Here is a 16,810-nt window from a genome sequence, read left to right as displayed (position 1 = left end):
CCGCGATTTACGAAACTGGCGTCCCGTCTCACTCCTTAGCACGGATTACAAAATTATAGCGAAAGCAATTTCGCTGCGACTAGGGTCCGTGATGGCGGACGTGATCCACCCAGACCAGACCTATACTGTCCCAGGTCGCTGCATTTTTGACAACCTATTTCTAGTCTGAGACCTCTTGGAACTCGGGCGGAGAGATGGTCTGTCGTTCGCCCTCCTGTCTCTTGATCAGGAGAAGGCGTTCGATAGAGTAGATCATGGGTACCTCCTGAGCGCTCTGCAGGTGTTTGGATTCGGACCTCAGTTTGTGAGTTTTCTCCGAGTGCTGTATGCCGCCGCGGAGTGTTTGGTTAGGCTCAACTGGACCCTGACCGAACCGGTCAGCTTCGGGCGAGGAGTGCGACAGGGGTGCCCCCTCTCGGGCCAGCTGTACACTTTTGCGATCGAGCCTTTCCTCTGTCTCCTCCGCAGGAGGTTGGCGGGGTTGGTGCTGTGGGAGCCGGAGCTGCGGCTGGTCCTGTCGGCGTACGCCGATGACGTACTTCTCGTGGTCCAGGACCCGGGCGACCTGGCGCGAGTGGAGGCATGCCAGGCCATCTATTCGGCAGCCTCCTCCGCCCGAGTCAACTGGGTCAAGAGCTCTGGCTTGGCGGTGGGGGACTGGCGGCAGGTAAGCTCCCTCCCACCCGCGCTTCAGACCATCCGGTGGAGCGCGGGTCCTCTGCTCTATCTCGGCGTTTACCTTTCCGCCACGCACCCTTCCCCGCCGGAGAACTGGCAAAATTTGGAGGGCGGGGTGATAGAGCGGATCCGGAAATGGACGAGGCTACTCCGATGTCTCTCCCTCCGAGGGAGAGCACTGGTGCTTAACCAACTAGTCCTGTCCACGCTCTGGTACCAGCTCAACACCCTGGCCCCGGTCCCGGGTTTCCTGACCCACCTCCGGAGATTGATTCTAGAGTTCTTTTGGTCAGGAATGCACTGGGCCCCTGTTGGAGTTCTTCATTTACCCCTGAAGGAAGGAGGACAGGGCCTGAAGTGTCTGTACACTCAGGTCCGCGTTTTCCGCCTCCAGGCCCTGCAGAGGATCCTTTACAGTGCAAGTAGTTCGACGTGAAGCATATTGGCGCACGCCTTCCTACGCCGCTTCCAAGGGCTCCGATACGACTGGCAGCTCTTTTACCTTTGTCCGAGAGGTTTTTCGCGAGACCTCTCAAGGCTGCCGGTCTTCTACCAGGATCTCCTCCGGACCTGGAAACTGTTTCTAACGACCAGGTCCGTGGCAGCCACCGTGGGAGCAGATCTCCTCACGGAACCCCTGCTACACAACCCCCAACTCCATGTGCAGGTGGCGGAGTCCCGCTCGGTGCGCCAGAGGTTGGTCCTGGCTGAAGTCACGAGGGTCGGAGACCTCCTGGACTACGACTGGAGAGACTGGCTGGATTCCCTGACGCTCGCTTGGCGCATGGGGCTCTCCAGCCCCCATACTCCCCGGCGCGTACTTCAGGAGGTGAAGGCCGCCTTGACCCCCGCTGCTCGGGCTTATGTCAACCGAGCCTTGCGCGAGGGCGCACCCCGCCCATCCTCTACCCCATGCCTGCCGGACCTTTCCATTGGGCCCCTACCCTGCCGATCCCGACAAACCCCTCACCCTTTCACTGCGAGCTGGCTGCATCAACTGCAGCCGGTCAGTTTTCAACTTGCACCACGGAAATATTTGTATACACTCACGCTTCACACCCTTCACGCCCACACCCTGGTGCCCCGCCCCGACACAAAGTGGCGGGATCTCCTGCCACCTTTGGAGGGTGAGCAACCTTGGTGGGCCAGCCTGTACTCCACCTTGGTCCCGAGGCCCGTCGGAGACATCAGTTGGCGGCTCCTTCATGGAGCTGTGAGCATGGGCGTGTTTTGACACGGTTTACTTCCATCCCGGATACTTGCCCTTTTTGTAATGTGAGGGAAACCCTGGCGCATGTCTATTTAGAGTGTGCCAGATTGCAGCCCCTTTTTCGGCTCCTCACAAATATTCTATTGCGCTTCTGGCTTCATTTTTCCCCCCACTTCTTTATCTATACACTCCCCATCCATGGCCCCACAAAATCGCGGGATCTCCTGGTTAACCTCCTCCTGGCTTTGGCAAAAACAGCCATTTATAAAACCAGAGAGAGGAGGTTGGCCCATGAAATGTCCTGCAATTGTACGGCCTTTTTCCGATCCTCAGTACATTCACGTATCCGGGCGGAGTTCCTCTGGGCGGCGTCCACCGACTCCCTTGACACCTTTGAAGAGCGGTGGGCGCTGTCCGGGGTTCTCTGCTCGGTGACCCCATCCGGTTCCCTCCGTCTAACCCTTTGATTGAGGGGAAGAGCGAGAGACACCAGCCCCAGCCGTTGCCGCGGTGGATACCATCGTCACTGTCATCTAGGAGGGGCCCTATAATACGTGGGTGGCTACCCCGCCACCCCCAAACTGCCCACCTCGCAGCCGTGCCCATCTTGCCGGACACTCTCGGGGGGGGATAATCGGTGACACTGGGCGCGGCACTAGGTAACTCGAGGGGGTGGAAGACCACGAGTGTCGAGGAAGCCCCCCTGCTCTAGGCCACCAGGTAACTCAGGAGGGTGGAAGACCACGAGTGTCGAGGAAGCCCCCCCGCTCTGGGCCCAGGCTAGCCTGAACGCTTCTCCCTCCTGAAAGCTGCTGTGTTATACCTTCTGTTTGCGTTGTTTTGTTGCATACTATGGTTTATTTCTTTGGTAATTTCTTGTAACTGTCACAATAAAATTCTTTTCTGTTTTCAAAAAAAAAAAAAAACCTTCCCTGTTACCTTACCCAGGGAAAGGGGTCCTACTTAACCTGGGGCTAATATATCTGCCTTCTATCACTCTCCTGTAGCCATCTGACCTGACCCTGTCACAGTGTGTAAAAGCATAAGAAGAGGCTGAGGAAAATTCCATTGTGGGGCAGTTACAACAGCACAGTTTAAGAAATGTAACCCTAACAGCTAGAAATTAGGAAAGACCCATTAACTGCAAAGAACAGCCTGTCAATAACAGGAAAAGCTTGTTTTGCTATATCCCAAATAAAGAAAGCTGTTGTTAGAGCTTGCACTATATGCCAAATAAGAAAAATGCTGTTAAAGGAAATGTGCTTAACAAATTGTGGTTTTCAGCAATATAAACTCCTGTATTTTCTGCTTATGCAGAGCAGCTATGGCTGACTCTCCCTGTATACGCAAAAAGAAAAGGAGTACTTGTGGCACCTTAGAGACTAACCAATTTATTTGAGCATAAGCTTTCATGAGCTACAGCTCACTTCACTGAGCTGTAGCTCACGAAAGCTTATGCTCAAATAAATTGGTTAGTCTCTAAGGTGCCACAAGTACTCCTTTTCTTTTTGCGAATACAAACTAACACGGCTGCTACTCTGAAACCCATCTCCCTGTATACATATACTTGAATAAAGATATGAGCCTCAGGCGATTTCTGATTTGAAACACAACGCGTGGTTAATTTTCCACCACAGTTTGAGGGCTTGTCCGGGATCCATGACGAATCACCAGGACCAGAGGACCGTGGACCATTCCCCACTGGACACCGGCCAGCCATCTGAAAGGTGAGAGACCTTTTAAATCTCTATTGGGGTTCCGGTGGCCCGTAGGCTCTGGGTTGGGTGAGTTATGCGCTGGATCTAAGAACCTTTTCTGTTGCCAGACACGCCTGATGCCCTTTTGTTCTATGTTTGTCTGACTCTGGTTTAGTTCCCTGGGAAGAGCCACTAGGTGGCTGGTTAGGCCTCTAGCCTGGGTTTGTGTGCTGGTGTGAATGAGTTGAGTGAGTGAGGGTCACAGGAAGATGCCCAGAGCACTCTGCAAGGCCAGATGGTCCGTGACCAGAGTTGTTTCTAACGCACGCCCTGTGGCCGCACCGAGAAGGGTCAAAGTACGACCCTGACCCTGGCGGTTTCTCTCTGCATGGCATGACCGAAGAGGGGACTGTCCAGGTCTAGGAGTGTGTGACCCCATCCCTTCCATCCTTGGACGGTCTGCTCCCGCACCCTCTTTCCTCCCCTGTGTCTGGCTCCCGCCTGGGGCGGTTGAGAGATGAGCCACTGACTGGTCTGAAAGCCTCAACTGAAGCAAGAGTAAGCGGCATCAGCAGACACTCTTTGTGGAGCGGGGCCGTAAGACAGTGGTGGACACCCTAAACAAGCCTTCCCGGTGTGAGTGACCTGAGTGAAAGTTCTCCAGGTACTGCGAGCCGGTGGTCCAAGGTGGCCTCCGCCTCGCCAGAAAGGTACTGGGACTGGACCAGGAAGGTTACTGGGAGACCGATCACCTCGCCAGAAAAAATGGGGCAGCGTGGAATCACCGCCTCGCCAAAAGGGCACACGGTTTGTGTTTTGTCTGTGTCTGTGCAGTAATAGTTTAGTTCATCAGAATGGGGGCCGGTGAGTCTAAATGGAGCATTGTCCCGCCAAAAGGTACCCCAGCCTATTACATGTATGTTAATTACAGTCCCTCTACTTGCAAGTTTTTGAAAAAATGGAATTGGTACTCAAGAGACAATTCCAGTTTTCAGTTTCCCGTAGAGGGAAGTTTCAACCTTGACAAGATTGTGCACCTCCGGGGCGCCCTTCTTGCCAACCATGTCGGACCAAGCCAAATGGAAGCATATTTTGATTGGTATGGAGAAACAGAAAAACAGCACTGTGAATCTCAAATAAGGAGTCTCAAGGACTCCCAGGAGAAACTTACAACACAATTAAAAGAGATAAAAAGAAAATTGGCAAAGAATTTAAATCCAACTAAGCTGGCAAGAAATATTAAGCAACAGAAGCCCCTTACATTCACCCCTCAGACAGTGACTCCTCGTACTGAGGAAATGTTCCCCTTGCGCCAATTCCCGGGCATTGGTGCTTCGAGTCATGAGACCTCGGTGTCTGCACATGCACCTTGGTCTGATACGGAATTGTATAATTTACTTAAAAATTTTCCCAAAAATAAGAGAGGACCCTGTTAAATTCAAAGAGGAATTGCAAATTGTTATAAACTGTTATAACCCTACATGGGCAGATTTAAACCAGCTTCTACGAGGGGGCATGCCTAGGGAAACACTGAGTCGCATTTGTGAAGAAGCTCAGTGGCCCAAGCAAAATCCAGGCCATAACCAGGAAAAGTTAAATAAAATCAGGAAGAAGCTGTTAAATGAAATTCTCACAGTCTGCCCAAAGAAAGCTGACTGGAGCAAAAATTAGCACCTGTAAACAAAGAAAAAATAAGAATTTGAATAAAACCCAAATACTCTCACCGCCACATTAAAACTATGTGAATGACCTTTCAGTGCCAGAACATACAGGGACCCCGTAATAGCCATCCATTGCAGGGGGAGAAGGGGAAGGCCAAACCAAGGTCCCCACCGTCCACCTCCCCCAGGGGCCCAGTGATGGAGCGTGTTACTATTGCAAGCAAATGGGCCATTGGATACAGTAAATGTCCGTACCGCCCTGGTCAATCCAAAAGCAGTAAGGGTGGGCAATACTCTTATTCCCAAACCCGTCTCTTCACCTCTGTCCGTTTCTATCGGTCCTTTTGTTTGACCATCATGCTTTCCTCCTAAGCCCTTGTTCACCTGCTAACCTTTTGGGAAAAGACAGTCCGTACGCTTCAAGCTGGTCTAATGTGTCCAGGAGGCTTTCTTCATGCTCCTTCAGACTTCTCCCGCATAGAATCAGGTCACCATATCGACCAATACCTGCAGCAAGTTCATATCTCCCACAGCTTTCTCCATTAGATGCTGAAATGTGCTAGGTGCTCCAGCTGTGCCCAATGGCGGATTATCCGATGGGCCTGCAGGGCCTATGCCTAGGGGCCTCGGCCAACTGGGGGGGGCCTGGAAAAATAGGCACCCCACCCCAGTAGAAATCCGCCATGGGGTAGCGGAAGCCTGAAGCCCTGGCAAAAGCGTTGGGCAGGTGGGGCTGGGGAAGCCCCAGTGCCTGGACCCTCGCTTAGGCCCCAGGTCTGGTGAAGCTCTCACTCTCTGCTGTGGCGGGGGAGCAGAGCTTCTCTGGTCTTGGGGCTACGGTGCGGGGGGCGGGGGCAGAAAGCAGCAAATGGGTTGTGGGGCTGCAGTGACATGTACTCAGGCAACATGGGGTTAGCTGAAATCTCAAGAAGCATTTCGCAATCACCGTCCTGGACAGGTGATTGGTAGGATATTCCTATTGATATGTTCTTGTTATTCAAGCAGGGAATTTCTATCCATAAAGATTCTATGGCACAGCTTGAGAATCATTTAAAATAATTTAAAAATCATTTAAAATTTTTACTATATTTAACACTCTGCTTTTTCACATATAGGGCCACTCCCATACCAGCATGGCCTACTCTGTCATTCCAATATATTTTGTACCCTAGTAAGACCATGTGCCATTGGTTATCATCATTTCCACCAAGTTTCTGGGATGCTTGTTATATGAATATCCTCATTTAATACCAGTCACCCAAGTTCACCTGTCACTCACCTTGGTCTCCCCTGCTGTGGGATCAGAATCAGCCCAGTCAGCTGGCACGAGATGAGCCTCCAATCCAGAGGGCTGGTTTCATTGCAAATGTCGCAGGAGATGGGCCATGAGAGGAAACTCCTCCTTTAAACACATCAGGAAAAGCTCAGCCTGGGGATGAGCTTAGGGCTCCATTTCAAGTTGCCCTTCCTTGCATCCTGGGCCTGCAGCACCTCCAGAGGAGAAGGAAAGCCAAGTCATGCAAATGCTCTTTCTGCAGCAAATGGCAATGAATCTGAAGAGGAGGACAATAGCAGGGTGTGTCTTGGAATAAGATACATAGACTTTAAGGTCAGAAGGGACCATTATGTTGGTCTAGTCTGACCTCCTGCACAACTCAGGCCACAGAATCTCACCCACCCACTCCTGTAATAAACCCCTAACCTATGTCTGAGCTATTGAAGTCCTCAAATCATGGTTTAAAGACTTTAAGGTGCAGAGAATCCTCCAGCAAGTGACCCGTGCCCCACTCTGCAGAGGAAGGCGATAACCCTCCAGGGCCTCTTCCAATCTGCTCTGGAGGAAAATTCCTTCCTGACCCCAAATATGGCGATCAGCTGAACCCTGAGCATATGGGCAAGACTCACCAGCCAGATACCCAGGAAAGAATTCTCTGTAGTAACTCAGATCCCACCCATCTAACAGCCCATCACAGGCCATTGGACATCTTTACCGCTAATAGTCAAAGATCAATTAAATGCCAAAATTAGGCTATCCCATCTTATCATCCCCTCCATAAACTTATCAAGCTTAGTCTTGAAGCCAAATATGTCTTTTGCCCCCACTGCTCCCCTTGGAAGGCTGTTCCAGAACTTCACTCCTCTGATGGTTTGAAACCTTCATCTAATTTCAAGTCTAAACTTCCTAATGGCCAGTTTATATCCGTTTGTTCTTGTGTCCACATTGGTACTGAGCTTAAATAATTCCTCTCCCTCCCTAGTATTTATCCCTCTGATATATTTATAGAAAGCAATCATGTCTCCCCTCAACCTTCTTTTGGTTAGGCTAAACAAGCCAAGCTCCTTGAGTCTCCTTTCATAAGACAAATTTTCCATTCCCCGGATCATCCTAGTAGCCCTTCTCTGTACCTGTTCCAGTTTGAATTCATCCTTCTTAAACATGGGAGACCAGAACTGCACACAGTATTCCAGATGAGGGCTCACCAGTGCCTTGTATAACGGTACTAACACCTCCTTATCTTTACAGGAAATACCTCGCCTGATGCATCCCAAGAGCGCATTAGCTTTTTTCACAGCCATATCACATTGGCGGCTCATAGTCATCCCGTGATCAACCAATACTCCAAGGTCCTTCTCCTCCTCCGTTACTTCCAGCTGATGAGTCCCCAGTTTATAACAAAAATTCTTGTTATTGATCCCTAAATGCATGAGTTCGCACTTTTCACTATTAAATTTCATCCTATTACTATTACTCCAGTTTACAAGGTCATCCAGATCTTCCCATATGATATCCTGGTCCTTCTCTGTATTGGCAATACCTCCCAGCTTTGTGTCATCCACAAACTTTATTAGCACACTCCCGCTTTTTGTGCCAAGGTCAGTAATAAAAAGATTCAATAAGATTGGTCCCAAAACCGACCCCTGAGGGATGCCACTAGTAACCTCCCTCCGGCCTGACAGTTCACCTTTCAGTAGGACCCGCTGTAGTCTCCCCTTTAACCAATTCCTTTCAATTTTCATATTGATTCCCATCTTTTCCAATTTAACTAATAATTCCCCATGTGGCACGGTATCAAACGCCTTACTGAAATCGAGGTAAATTAGATTCACTGCATTTCCTTTGTCTAAAAAATCTGTTACTGTCTCAAAGAAGGAGATCAGGTTGGTTTGGCACGATCTACCTTTTGTAAAACCATGTCGTATTTTGTCCCATTTACCATTGACCTCAATGTCCTTAACTACTTTCTCCTTCAACATTTTTTCCAAGACCTTGCATACTACAAATGTCAAACTAACAGGCCTGTAGTTACCCGGATCACTTTTTTTTTCCTTTCTTAAAAATAGGAACTATGTTAGCAATTCTCCAGTCATATGGTACAACCCCTGAGTTTACAGATTCATTAAAAATTCTTGCTAATGGGCTTGCAATTTCATGTCCCAGTTCCTTTAATATTCTTGGATGAAGATTATCTGGGCCCCCCCGATTTAGTCCCATTAAGCTGCTTGAGTTTGGCTTCTATCTTGAATGTGGTAATATCTACCTCCATATCCTCATTCCCATTTGCCATCCTGCCATTATCCCTAAGCTCCTCATTAGCCTCATTAAAAACTGAGGCAAAGTATTTGTTTAGATATTGGGCCATGCCTAGATTATCCTTAACCTCCACTCCAGCCTCAGTGTTTAGCGGTCCCACTTCTTCTTTCTTTGTTTTCTTCTTATTTACATGGCTATAGAACCTTTTACTATTGGTTTTAATTTCCTTTGCAAAGTCCAACTCTACATGGCTTTTGGCCTTTCTCACTTTATCCCTACATGTTCTAACCTCAATAAGGTAACTTTCCTTGCTGATCCCTCCCATCTTCCACTCCTTGTAGGATTTCTGCTTTTTCTTAATCACCTCTCTGATTTCTTCTATGAGGTCCTCACTACTCACTAAAACCAAATCTAAAATGGCATCCCCTCTAGTAGGTTCAGCAACTACTTGATGAAGGAATCCATCAGCTATCGCATCTAGGAAAATCTGAGCCCTATTATTATTACTTGCTTCCTGCACCAGTAGCCCTAGTTCCTCCATTTTGTTACCTAGGCTCCTTGCATTGGTGTACAAACATCTTAATTTTTGCTGTTTGGCCTCACTCACATTCTTTACCCAATTAGGCACGGTCATTCTACAGCCAGTATGACCTATTAGACTTGTATCCACACTGCCCTTCCTCCTTATGTCCATTCTCCTACCATGGCTGTATCCTTTCTTACTTTTATTTTCTTCCCTCTCAATGCTAAAATCGGGCGTGAAGATTACCTGGACATCTCTCAACCATCTCCCCCAAATTCCTAGTTTAAAGCTCTCTTAATCAGTTGTGCCAGCCTCCATCCTAGAAGTCTATTTCCTTCCCTACTCAGATGAAGTCTGAAGCCTCCCAGTGGCCATACATCCCAAAGACCTCATTATAGCACCACTGCCTAAGCCATCTGTTGATCGTCATAATCTTGTCACACCTTTGTTGTCCTTCTCTAGGAACAGGCAGAATCCCACTGAAGATCACCTGAGCCTCAATTTCCTTAAGCGTCTTCCCCAGCCTGGCATAGTCTCCCTTGATACTTTCCAGCGAGAATCTAGCCGTATCATTTGTTCCCACCTGAAGGACAATCAGTGGATTCTTTCCTGCTCCTGTTAGGATCCTCTTCAGCCTCAGGTCCACATCCCATATCTTAGCACCTGGAAGACAGCACCCTTCTGTTCTCTGGATCAGCTCTGGTTACAGGCCTGTCTATTCTTCTCAGTAAGGAGTCCCGGATCACGTAGACCTGCCTTTTCCTGGTGACGGTGCGATTCTCCGGTCTATCCCCTGTTACCTCTGGCTGCAAGTTCTTTCCATTCCTATTCTCCCTTGTAATCCTCTTCAGCCCGTCCTGTATCCTCCTGGGGCTCATATCTGATGTAGTCTCCATTGACTCTTCCCCTTTTCCTACAGGACTAGCCGCTCTTCTCTTCTTCCTTGCCCTTCCACCTTCAGTGACCACCTGCTGAGCCCCTTCTTCATTTTCCAACTCTGCAAATCTATTCTTGAGCTCTATTTCTCCTTCACTAGCCCGTCTATTCCTCTGCCTGGTTCTTTTAGTCACATGCTTTCATTGTCCACTTTCCTCACCCAGCAGTCTCCCCTCAGAATTCCTCAGTCCTGCTTCCATCTGCAAGTCTGAGCTTTTCCCTTCAGCTGCCTCATGTCTTTGCTCCACAATCTGCTCGAACCCCATTCTAAACTCAACCAGGCTTTCCACCTGCATCTCCAAGCCTCGGATCTTTTCCTCCATCAGCTCTATCAGGCGGCATTTCATGCAGACAAAACTCTTACCAGGTGCCCCCTCCAGGATCACGTACATGCCGCAGCTTCCACATCCAGTCATCCTCATTGTGTCTTCCACGACATGGGTCACTCCCACTGCTGCCTCTGTGTCTGTCATCGCCTTCCCACCTAAACCCTGTTAGTCTGGGAAACACAAACCCCACCAAAACGCCACCACCCACAGCGAAAACAAACCCCCAACAATCCAAACTCCACTGAAACTCCCGTTTACAGCTCTGTTTGCTGGCTCCTGTGCCACGGCCTGACTGGCTGACGGGCTCCCTTTCTAGGACCCCGAGTCAGAGAAGCCCCGCCCCCTAATCAGGGCTCAGCTTCTCTCCCAGCACAAAGCCCCTACAAGCCTCTACACATACAAATAATACAAATACCTTCTCCTCCAGCAGAACTCCCACTGCATGTATGAGCTGCTCATCTGAAATTTGCTAGGGCTGTAGTTTATTCTGAATAAAATATTCATGTGCTCTTCTATGTTGACAGTGCAAGGATGGAGTTTCTCTGGCATCTACTAATGGTGATCGGGATCCTGGAAGGGACTGGAGTGTCTCAGGAATGCACAGCACAACCAGGGGGTAAGGAGCTGGCACAGCTTGAATGGAAACTTGTTCCCTTTTATGTTCTACCCCATTCCCTTTGGCCCCAACCTCTGCCGAGTGAGACAGCAGAAACCCTGGGAGACTCTTCCCTTCCCACCACGGACCTGGGCAGGGGCTCCAGCTGGCAGGGGCAGACGGGGGAGGCGCCTCTGAACATCTTGCCCCATTCCTGCCTTGGGGAGCAGCTCCAGCTGGGTATGGGACGTGGGGGGCTGAGAGGGGCTCAGCCTGGGCTGAGAACCCAGCGCTCACCTGCTGTCACTCCCGTCCCCTGGGGCCATGGCTCCCACTGTGAACCTGGCTCTCATGCAGTGGCTGGTTTGTGTGTCACTGCTGTGACGTGGCTCTGGCTCCGTGTGGGATAAAGGGGGTCTGGAGCCCCCCTAGCGAAGGGCACGTCCCACCTCCCCTCTTCTCGCCCTCTGATTCCAGCTTGGAACTTGGCGCTGCGGTGCCCGGCCACTCAGTCCTCCACTCTCAAGGAATATGGGCCTGTAAAAGCCGGGGCCGGGAACGCCGTGGATGGAAAATGCGATGGGATTTTGGACCATGACTCCTGCACCCACACCGAGCAGGAAACAGAGCCGTGGTGGAACGTGGATTTGGACTCTCGGCATTCTGTCTCCACGGTGATCGTGAAGAACAGGGAGGACTGCTGTGGGGAGAGAATCAAGGGGGCCCAGATCCACGTGGGAGACTCCAAGGCTGGCCATGGCAAGGACGACCCCATGTGAGTTGCTTTCCCATGCTCTGGAGTGAGACGACTCCTCCCAGCTCAGTCACAGGGGTTGGGTCTCATTGCCACTGGGGCCAGGGCGAGGTCTATTCCCCTCGGAGCTGCCTGGGGCTGGGGGCGCTGGGCTGGCGGTGCTCTCAGCTCCTGGCTGGAAGGGAACCGCATGTCACTGAGCACAGCGACCGCTGCAGAGCAATCCAGGGTAGAACAATCCCTCCAGGCCCCTGCGTGTTCTCTCTCTGCCGTCACAGCTCCTGCCCAGGTAGGATCATCACATCCAAGGCAACAGGAACAGATTTTTCTGAAATCCATAGATTTCTAAGGCCTCAAAGGACCTTTCCAATCATCTAGTCTGACCTCCTGTATTGCACGGGCCAGAAAACCTCACACAGGGATTCTGCACTGAGCCCTCATAAACCTTTATTAGGCCCAGGATTTCCTTAACTAATTGACGGACACCCAGCCACCTAGGGAATTAACTGCTCACAGGTGGATCTGGGTTGGCTCCTTCTCCTTAGCAGAGCTTGTCACGGGGAGGCTGGGTGCCTGACCTCCTCAGGGGCCTGCTACCCTGAGACACAACCTGGGTCCTGTCTGAAGACTGTTATCATGACCCCCATCAGCCTTCTCGTCTCTAGACTAAACACACCCTGTTCTTTCAGCCTTTCCTCAGAGGTCAGGTTGTCTAAACATCTCATCATTTTTGTTACTGTCCGCTGGACTTTCTCCAGTTTGTCCACATCTTTCTTAAAGTGCAGTGCCCAGAATTCGATATAGTTAAGCCCCTTTATTTTTAGTTTAAACTGATTTTTACCGAAGAAATCTTGGGTTTTATAAAAAGCATTATCCATTTTTATCCGATTTTTCTCCTTACTTTTGTATCATTCAAGTACATAAAAAACCCTTGTTTTATTAGGAAAATACAATCCATTGCGTGACTGCTAGGTATGACAATAACACAAAGCTGCCTGTTGAAGTAAGGCTCTGTATTAGTCTAGAAGATACACCTAATAAACAAACAGGCACGCACGCAAGCTCTGAAGGGCATGCGCATCTGAACGTACTGATGAATCTCACACCCACGATGTACACATTTCAAGCTATTAGCAGATAGCGGTTTAAAGATTTGACACTAAAATGGGAAGAAAACGAAAATCTGTATCAGAATATGTTTCAGAATACAAGGAAATATTCAAAAGTTTAAAAAAAAAACCAATAGAAGAAAAGGATGAAGTTGAGTGTATGTGCTGCAAATGGTGTGGCCCAATTATTAAATGTCAATATTGATAGGGTCAGAGTTCTACGTCGACAACAGTAACCCTGTTTTTTTCAAATGAAAAGTTTTATTTGCGGATTAGAGAGGTCTTGTTTTCTTAAACTCGGAGGTGGCCTTGTGTTTTGAGTTCTCTTTTAGTTCTGCAGGAAACCACATTGAATTCCGTTCATCCAAGCATTCATCTACTGCATCCTTTTTCCCCCAGTCCTTCCATCCACCAAAATAAACCTCCATACTTATCCAGAAAAATTAAGTTTCTTCCATCGATTTTTCACCTGTTTTTGTTGTTATAATAAACATAGATAAATACCTGGGAAAAATTAAACAAAATAAAACCCAAACCCGAAAGACCCTAGATACAGTATTCCTGCTGAGGCCTCACCAATCCTGAATAGAGCAGGACAATTACCTCCCATGTCTTGCGTACAACACTTTTGTTGATACATCCTAGAATGACATTTGCTTTTTTTTGCAATGAAATCACACTCTTACGTCCTATTCGGTTTGGGATCCATGATACTCCAGATCCTATCCAGCAGTACTCCAGCTAAGCCCCCTTTTGTGGTGGTGCATTTGATTTTTCCTTCCTACGGGCAGTACTTTGCCCTTGTCTTTATTGAATTGAATCTTGTTGATTTCAGACCAGTTCTCAAATGTATCAAGGTCATTTTGAATTCAAATCCTTCCCCCAAAGTGCTTGCGCTCCCTCCCAACTTGGTGTCACCCATAAATCTTATAAGCACACTCTCCACTCCATCATCGAAGTCCTTAATGAAAATATTGAACAGTACTCAAAACAGAACGACCCTTATGGGAAACCCCGAGAAACATCCCTCAGTTTGACAGTGAACCATTAATAACTACTCTTTGAGTATGGTTTTCCAACCAATTGTGCACCCACCTTCTAGTAATTTCCTCTAGATCACATTTCCCTAGTTCGCTTGTGAGAATGTCACATGGGATTGTTTCAAAAGCCACACTGAAGTCCAGATATATCACATCTGCCACTTCCCCTGTGTACTAGACCAATGTCAAAGAAGGAAATTAGATAGTTTGGCATGATTTGCTCTCAACAAATCCATGCTGGCTACAAAATATAACTTTGTTATCCTCTAGGTTTGAACAAACTTATTGTTCAATAATTTCTTCCTGTCTCGTTCCAGGTATGGAAGTTGGGCTGATTGATCTAGAATTCCTGACATCCTCCTTGTTTCCCTTTTTAGAGAGAGGTTCTATGTTTATCCTTTTTCATTCCTCTGGGACCTTACCCTTCCTCCATAAGTTCTTGAACAAATCACTAATAGTTCTGAGATTGCTTAAGAACTCTCGGATGAATTTCATCAGGCCCTGTTGACTTGAATACATCTATCTTGTTTTGTCTTCTTGGCTTCTGCTCTGTTTTTAGGTGCGGGACCGTCACCGACACCAGACTGGGATCCGTCAGCACCATCGCCTGCAACGGGCTGAAGGGCCGCTACGTCACCATCATCATCCCAGGCAGGAGGGGGATTCTCACTCTGTGTGAGGTTGAGGTCATAGCTCAGGGCTGTCCCCTATCACCAGTGGGTAAGGAGCTGGCACAATGTGAATGGAAACTTATTCCCTTTTATGTTCTACCCCATTCCCTTCTGCCCCAACCTCTGCCTAGTGAGACAGCAGAAACCCTGGGACACTCTTCCCTTCCCACCGCTGACCTGGGCAGGGGCTCCAGCTGGCAGGGGCAGATGGGGGAGGTTCCATCTGAACATCTTGCCCCATCTCTGCCTTGGGGGGACCAGCTCCAGCTGGGTATGGGACGTGGGGGGGCTGAGAGGCTCAGTCGGGGCTGAGAACCCAGCACTCACCTGCTGTCACTCCTGTCCCCTGGGGCGATGGCTCCCACTAGGAACCTGGCTCTCATGCAGAGGCTGGTTTGTGTGTCGCTGCTGGGACATGGCTCTGGCTTCGTGTGGGATAAAGGGTGTCTAGAGCCCCCCTAGCAGAGGCGGCGGAAGCTTCCTAACTGTGTGTGTATGGGGGGGGGGCCACCAGCAGCTGAACCAAGACCCCACCCTCATGCCACCCCTTCCCCCAAGTCCCTGCTCCTGCACCGCCTCTTTCCCACCAAGACTCCGTCCCCTCCCCCCGTTGCTAGTCCTTATGGCCAGTAAAAAATGGGAGAGCCATGTTCCCCTGCCCCCTCCTTGTTCCGGCGCCCCTGTACCCTAACGATGGGCATGTCCCACTTCCCCTCTTCACGCCCTTTGGTTCCAGCTCAGAACTTGGCGCTGGGACGCCTGGCCACTCAGTCCTCCACTCTCAAGGAATACGGGTCTGTAAAAGCCGGGGCCGGGAACGCCGTGGATGGAAAACGCGATGGGATTTTGGACCATGACTCCTGCACCCACACCGAGCAGGAAACAGAGCCGTGGTGGAACGTGGATTTGGACTCTCGGCATTCTGTCTCCACGGTGATCGTGAAGAACAGGGAGGACTGCTGTGGGGAGAGAATCAAGGGGGCCCAGATCCACGTGGGAGACTCCAAGGCTGGCCATGGCAAGGACGACCCCATGTGAGTTGCTTTCCCATGCTCTGGAGTGAGACGACTCCTCCCAGCTCAGTCACAGGGGTTGGGTCTCATTGCCACCGGGGCCAGGGCAAGGTCTATTCCCCTCGGAGCTGCCTGGGGCTGGAGGCGCTGGGCTGGCGGTGCTCTCAGCTCCTGGCTGGAAGGGAACCGCATGTCGCTGAGCACAGCGACCTCTCCAGGCCCCCCTGCATGTTCTCTCTCTGCCCTCAGAGCTGCTCCTCGTGTAGAATTATCTCATCCAAGTCAACAGGAACTGATTTTCCTAGGATCCATAGATTTCTAAGACCTGAAGGGACCTTTCCGATCACTTAGTCTGACCTCCAGTATCACACTGGTCAGAAAACTTCACAGAGTGATTCTATGCTGAGCCCATCATTTCAGTGTGAGCTGCAGTGTATCTATTAGACGGTTGTCTAGTCTTGATTTAAAGACTCCAAGGGAAGGAGAATCCATCGTGTCCTCGGTTATCTGCTCCTTCAGTTAATGACCCTGACTGATGAAATGCGTACCCTATTTCTAGTCGGAGTTGGGTTATGATGGGAACAGGGACACACCGTCTCTTACAGTCTGTCATTCACTCCGTGCCTTGGGCTCTGCAGGCTCAGAGTTAAAGGGTCATCAGTCCTGCTGCCAACCTGCCTGTGCTCCCTAATCTCAGCCTCTCGCTCTTGTCTTCTGCTCTTTGCAGCTGCGGGACCATCACCGACACCACACCAGGATCCCTCAGCACCATCTGCTGTAATGGGATGGAGGGCCGTTACGTCACCATCACCATCCCGGACAGGGAGGAGTATCTCACCCTGTGTGAGGTCGAGGTTTACGGCACCCCCGTGGGTGACTGCTAGGAAGCAGGAGTGACACAGTCCATGGTGAGGGGAAGCACCTCTCCCTGGGCTGGGGGCAGGAGAAGAGGGAGGTTGGTGCAGAAATGAGCCGCTTTCACCTGATAAACTCCATTGGTCCCTTCCTGCATCTCTCCTGTCGTTTGTCTCCATCCCGCGCCATTCTGGCCATGTCTCCCCT

The 16,810-nt window shown here is 49.9% G+C and overlaps 1 protein-coding gene across 1 annotated transcript; it reads left to right on the top strand.

The window, feature by feature from the left end:
• The first annotated feature begins 3,530 nt into the window (after positions 1–3,530).
• On the top strand, positions 3,531–16,695 carry LOC141982028 (uncharacterized). Its single transcript, XM_074943696.1, has 6 exons — positions 3,531–3,615; positions 11,091–11,182; positions 11,639–11,936; positions 14,624–14,784; positions 15,472–15,769; positions 16,476–16,695. Exons 1-6 carry the CDS (start codon positions 3,548–3,550, stop codon positions 16,630–16,632), a joined length of 1,074 nt encoding a protein of 357 aa, XP_074799797.1. The 5' UTR covers positions 3,531–3,547; the 3' UTR covers positions 16,633–16,695.
• The last annotated feature ends 115 nt before the right edge of the window (positions 16,696–16,810 follow it).

This window comes from Natator depressus, chromosome 2 (genome assembly GCF_965152275.1).
Source record: "Natator depressus isolate rNatDep1 chromosome 2, rNatDep2.hap1, whole genome shotgun sequence".
Lineage (NCBI taxonomy): Eukaryota > Metazoa > Chordata > Testudines > Cheloniidae > Natator > Natator depressus.
The sequence above is the reverse complement of the archived record's forward strand: the minus strand, read 5'-3'. Positions and strand labels throughout refer to the sequence as shown.

Coding starts and splice junctions, on each gene's coding strand:
- LOC141982028 (XM_074943696.1), top strand. CDS start 3,548: ATGACGAATCACCAGGACCAGAGGACCGTGGACCATTCCCCACTGGAC. Junction 3,616..11,090: donor ACCGGCCAGCCATCTGAAAG/GTGAGAGACCTT, acceptor CTATGTTGACAG/TGCAAGGATGGAGTTTCTCT. Junction 15,770..16,475: donor CATGGCAAGGACGACCCCAT/GTGAGTTGCTTT, acceptor TGCTCTTTGCAG/CTGCGGGACCATCACCGACA.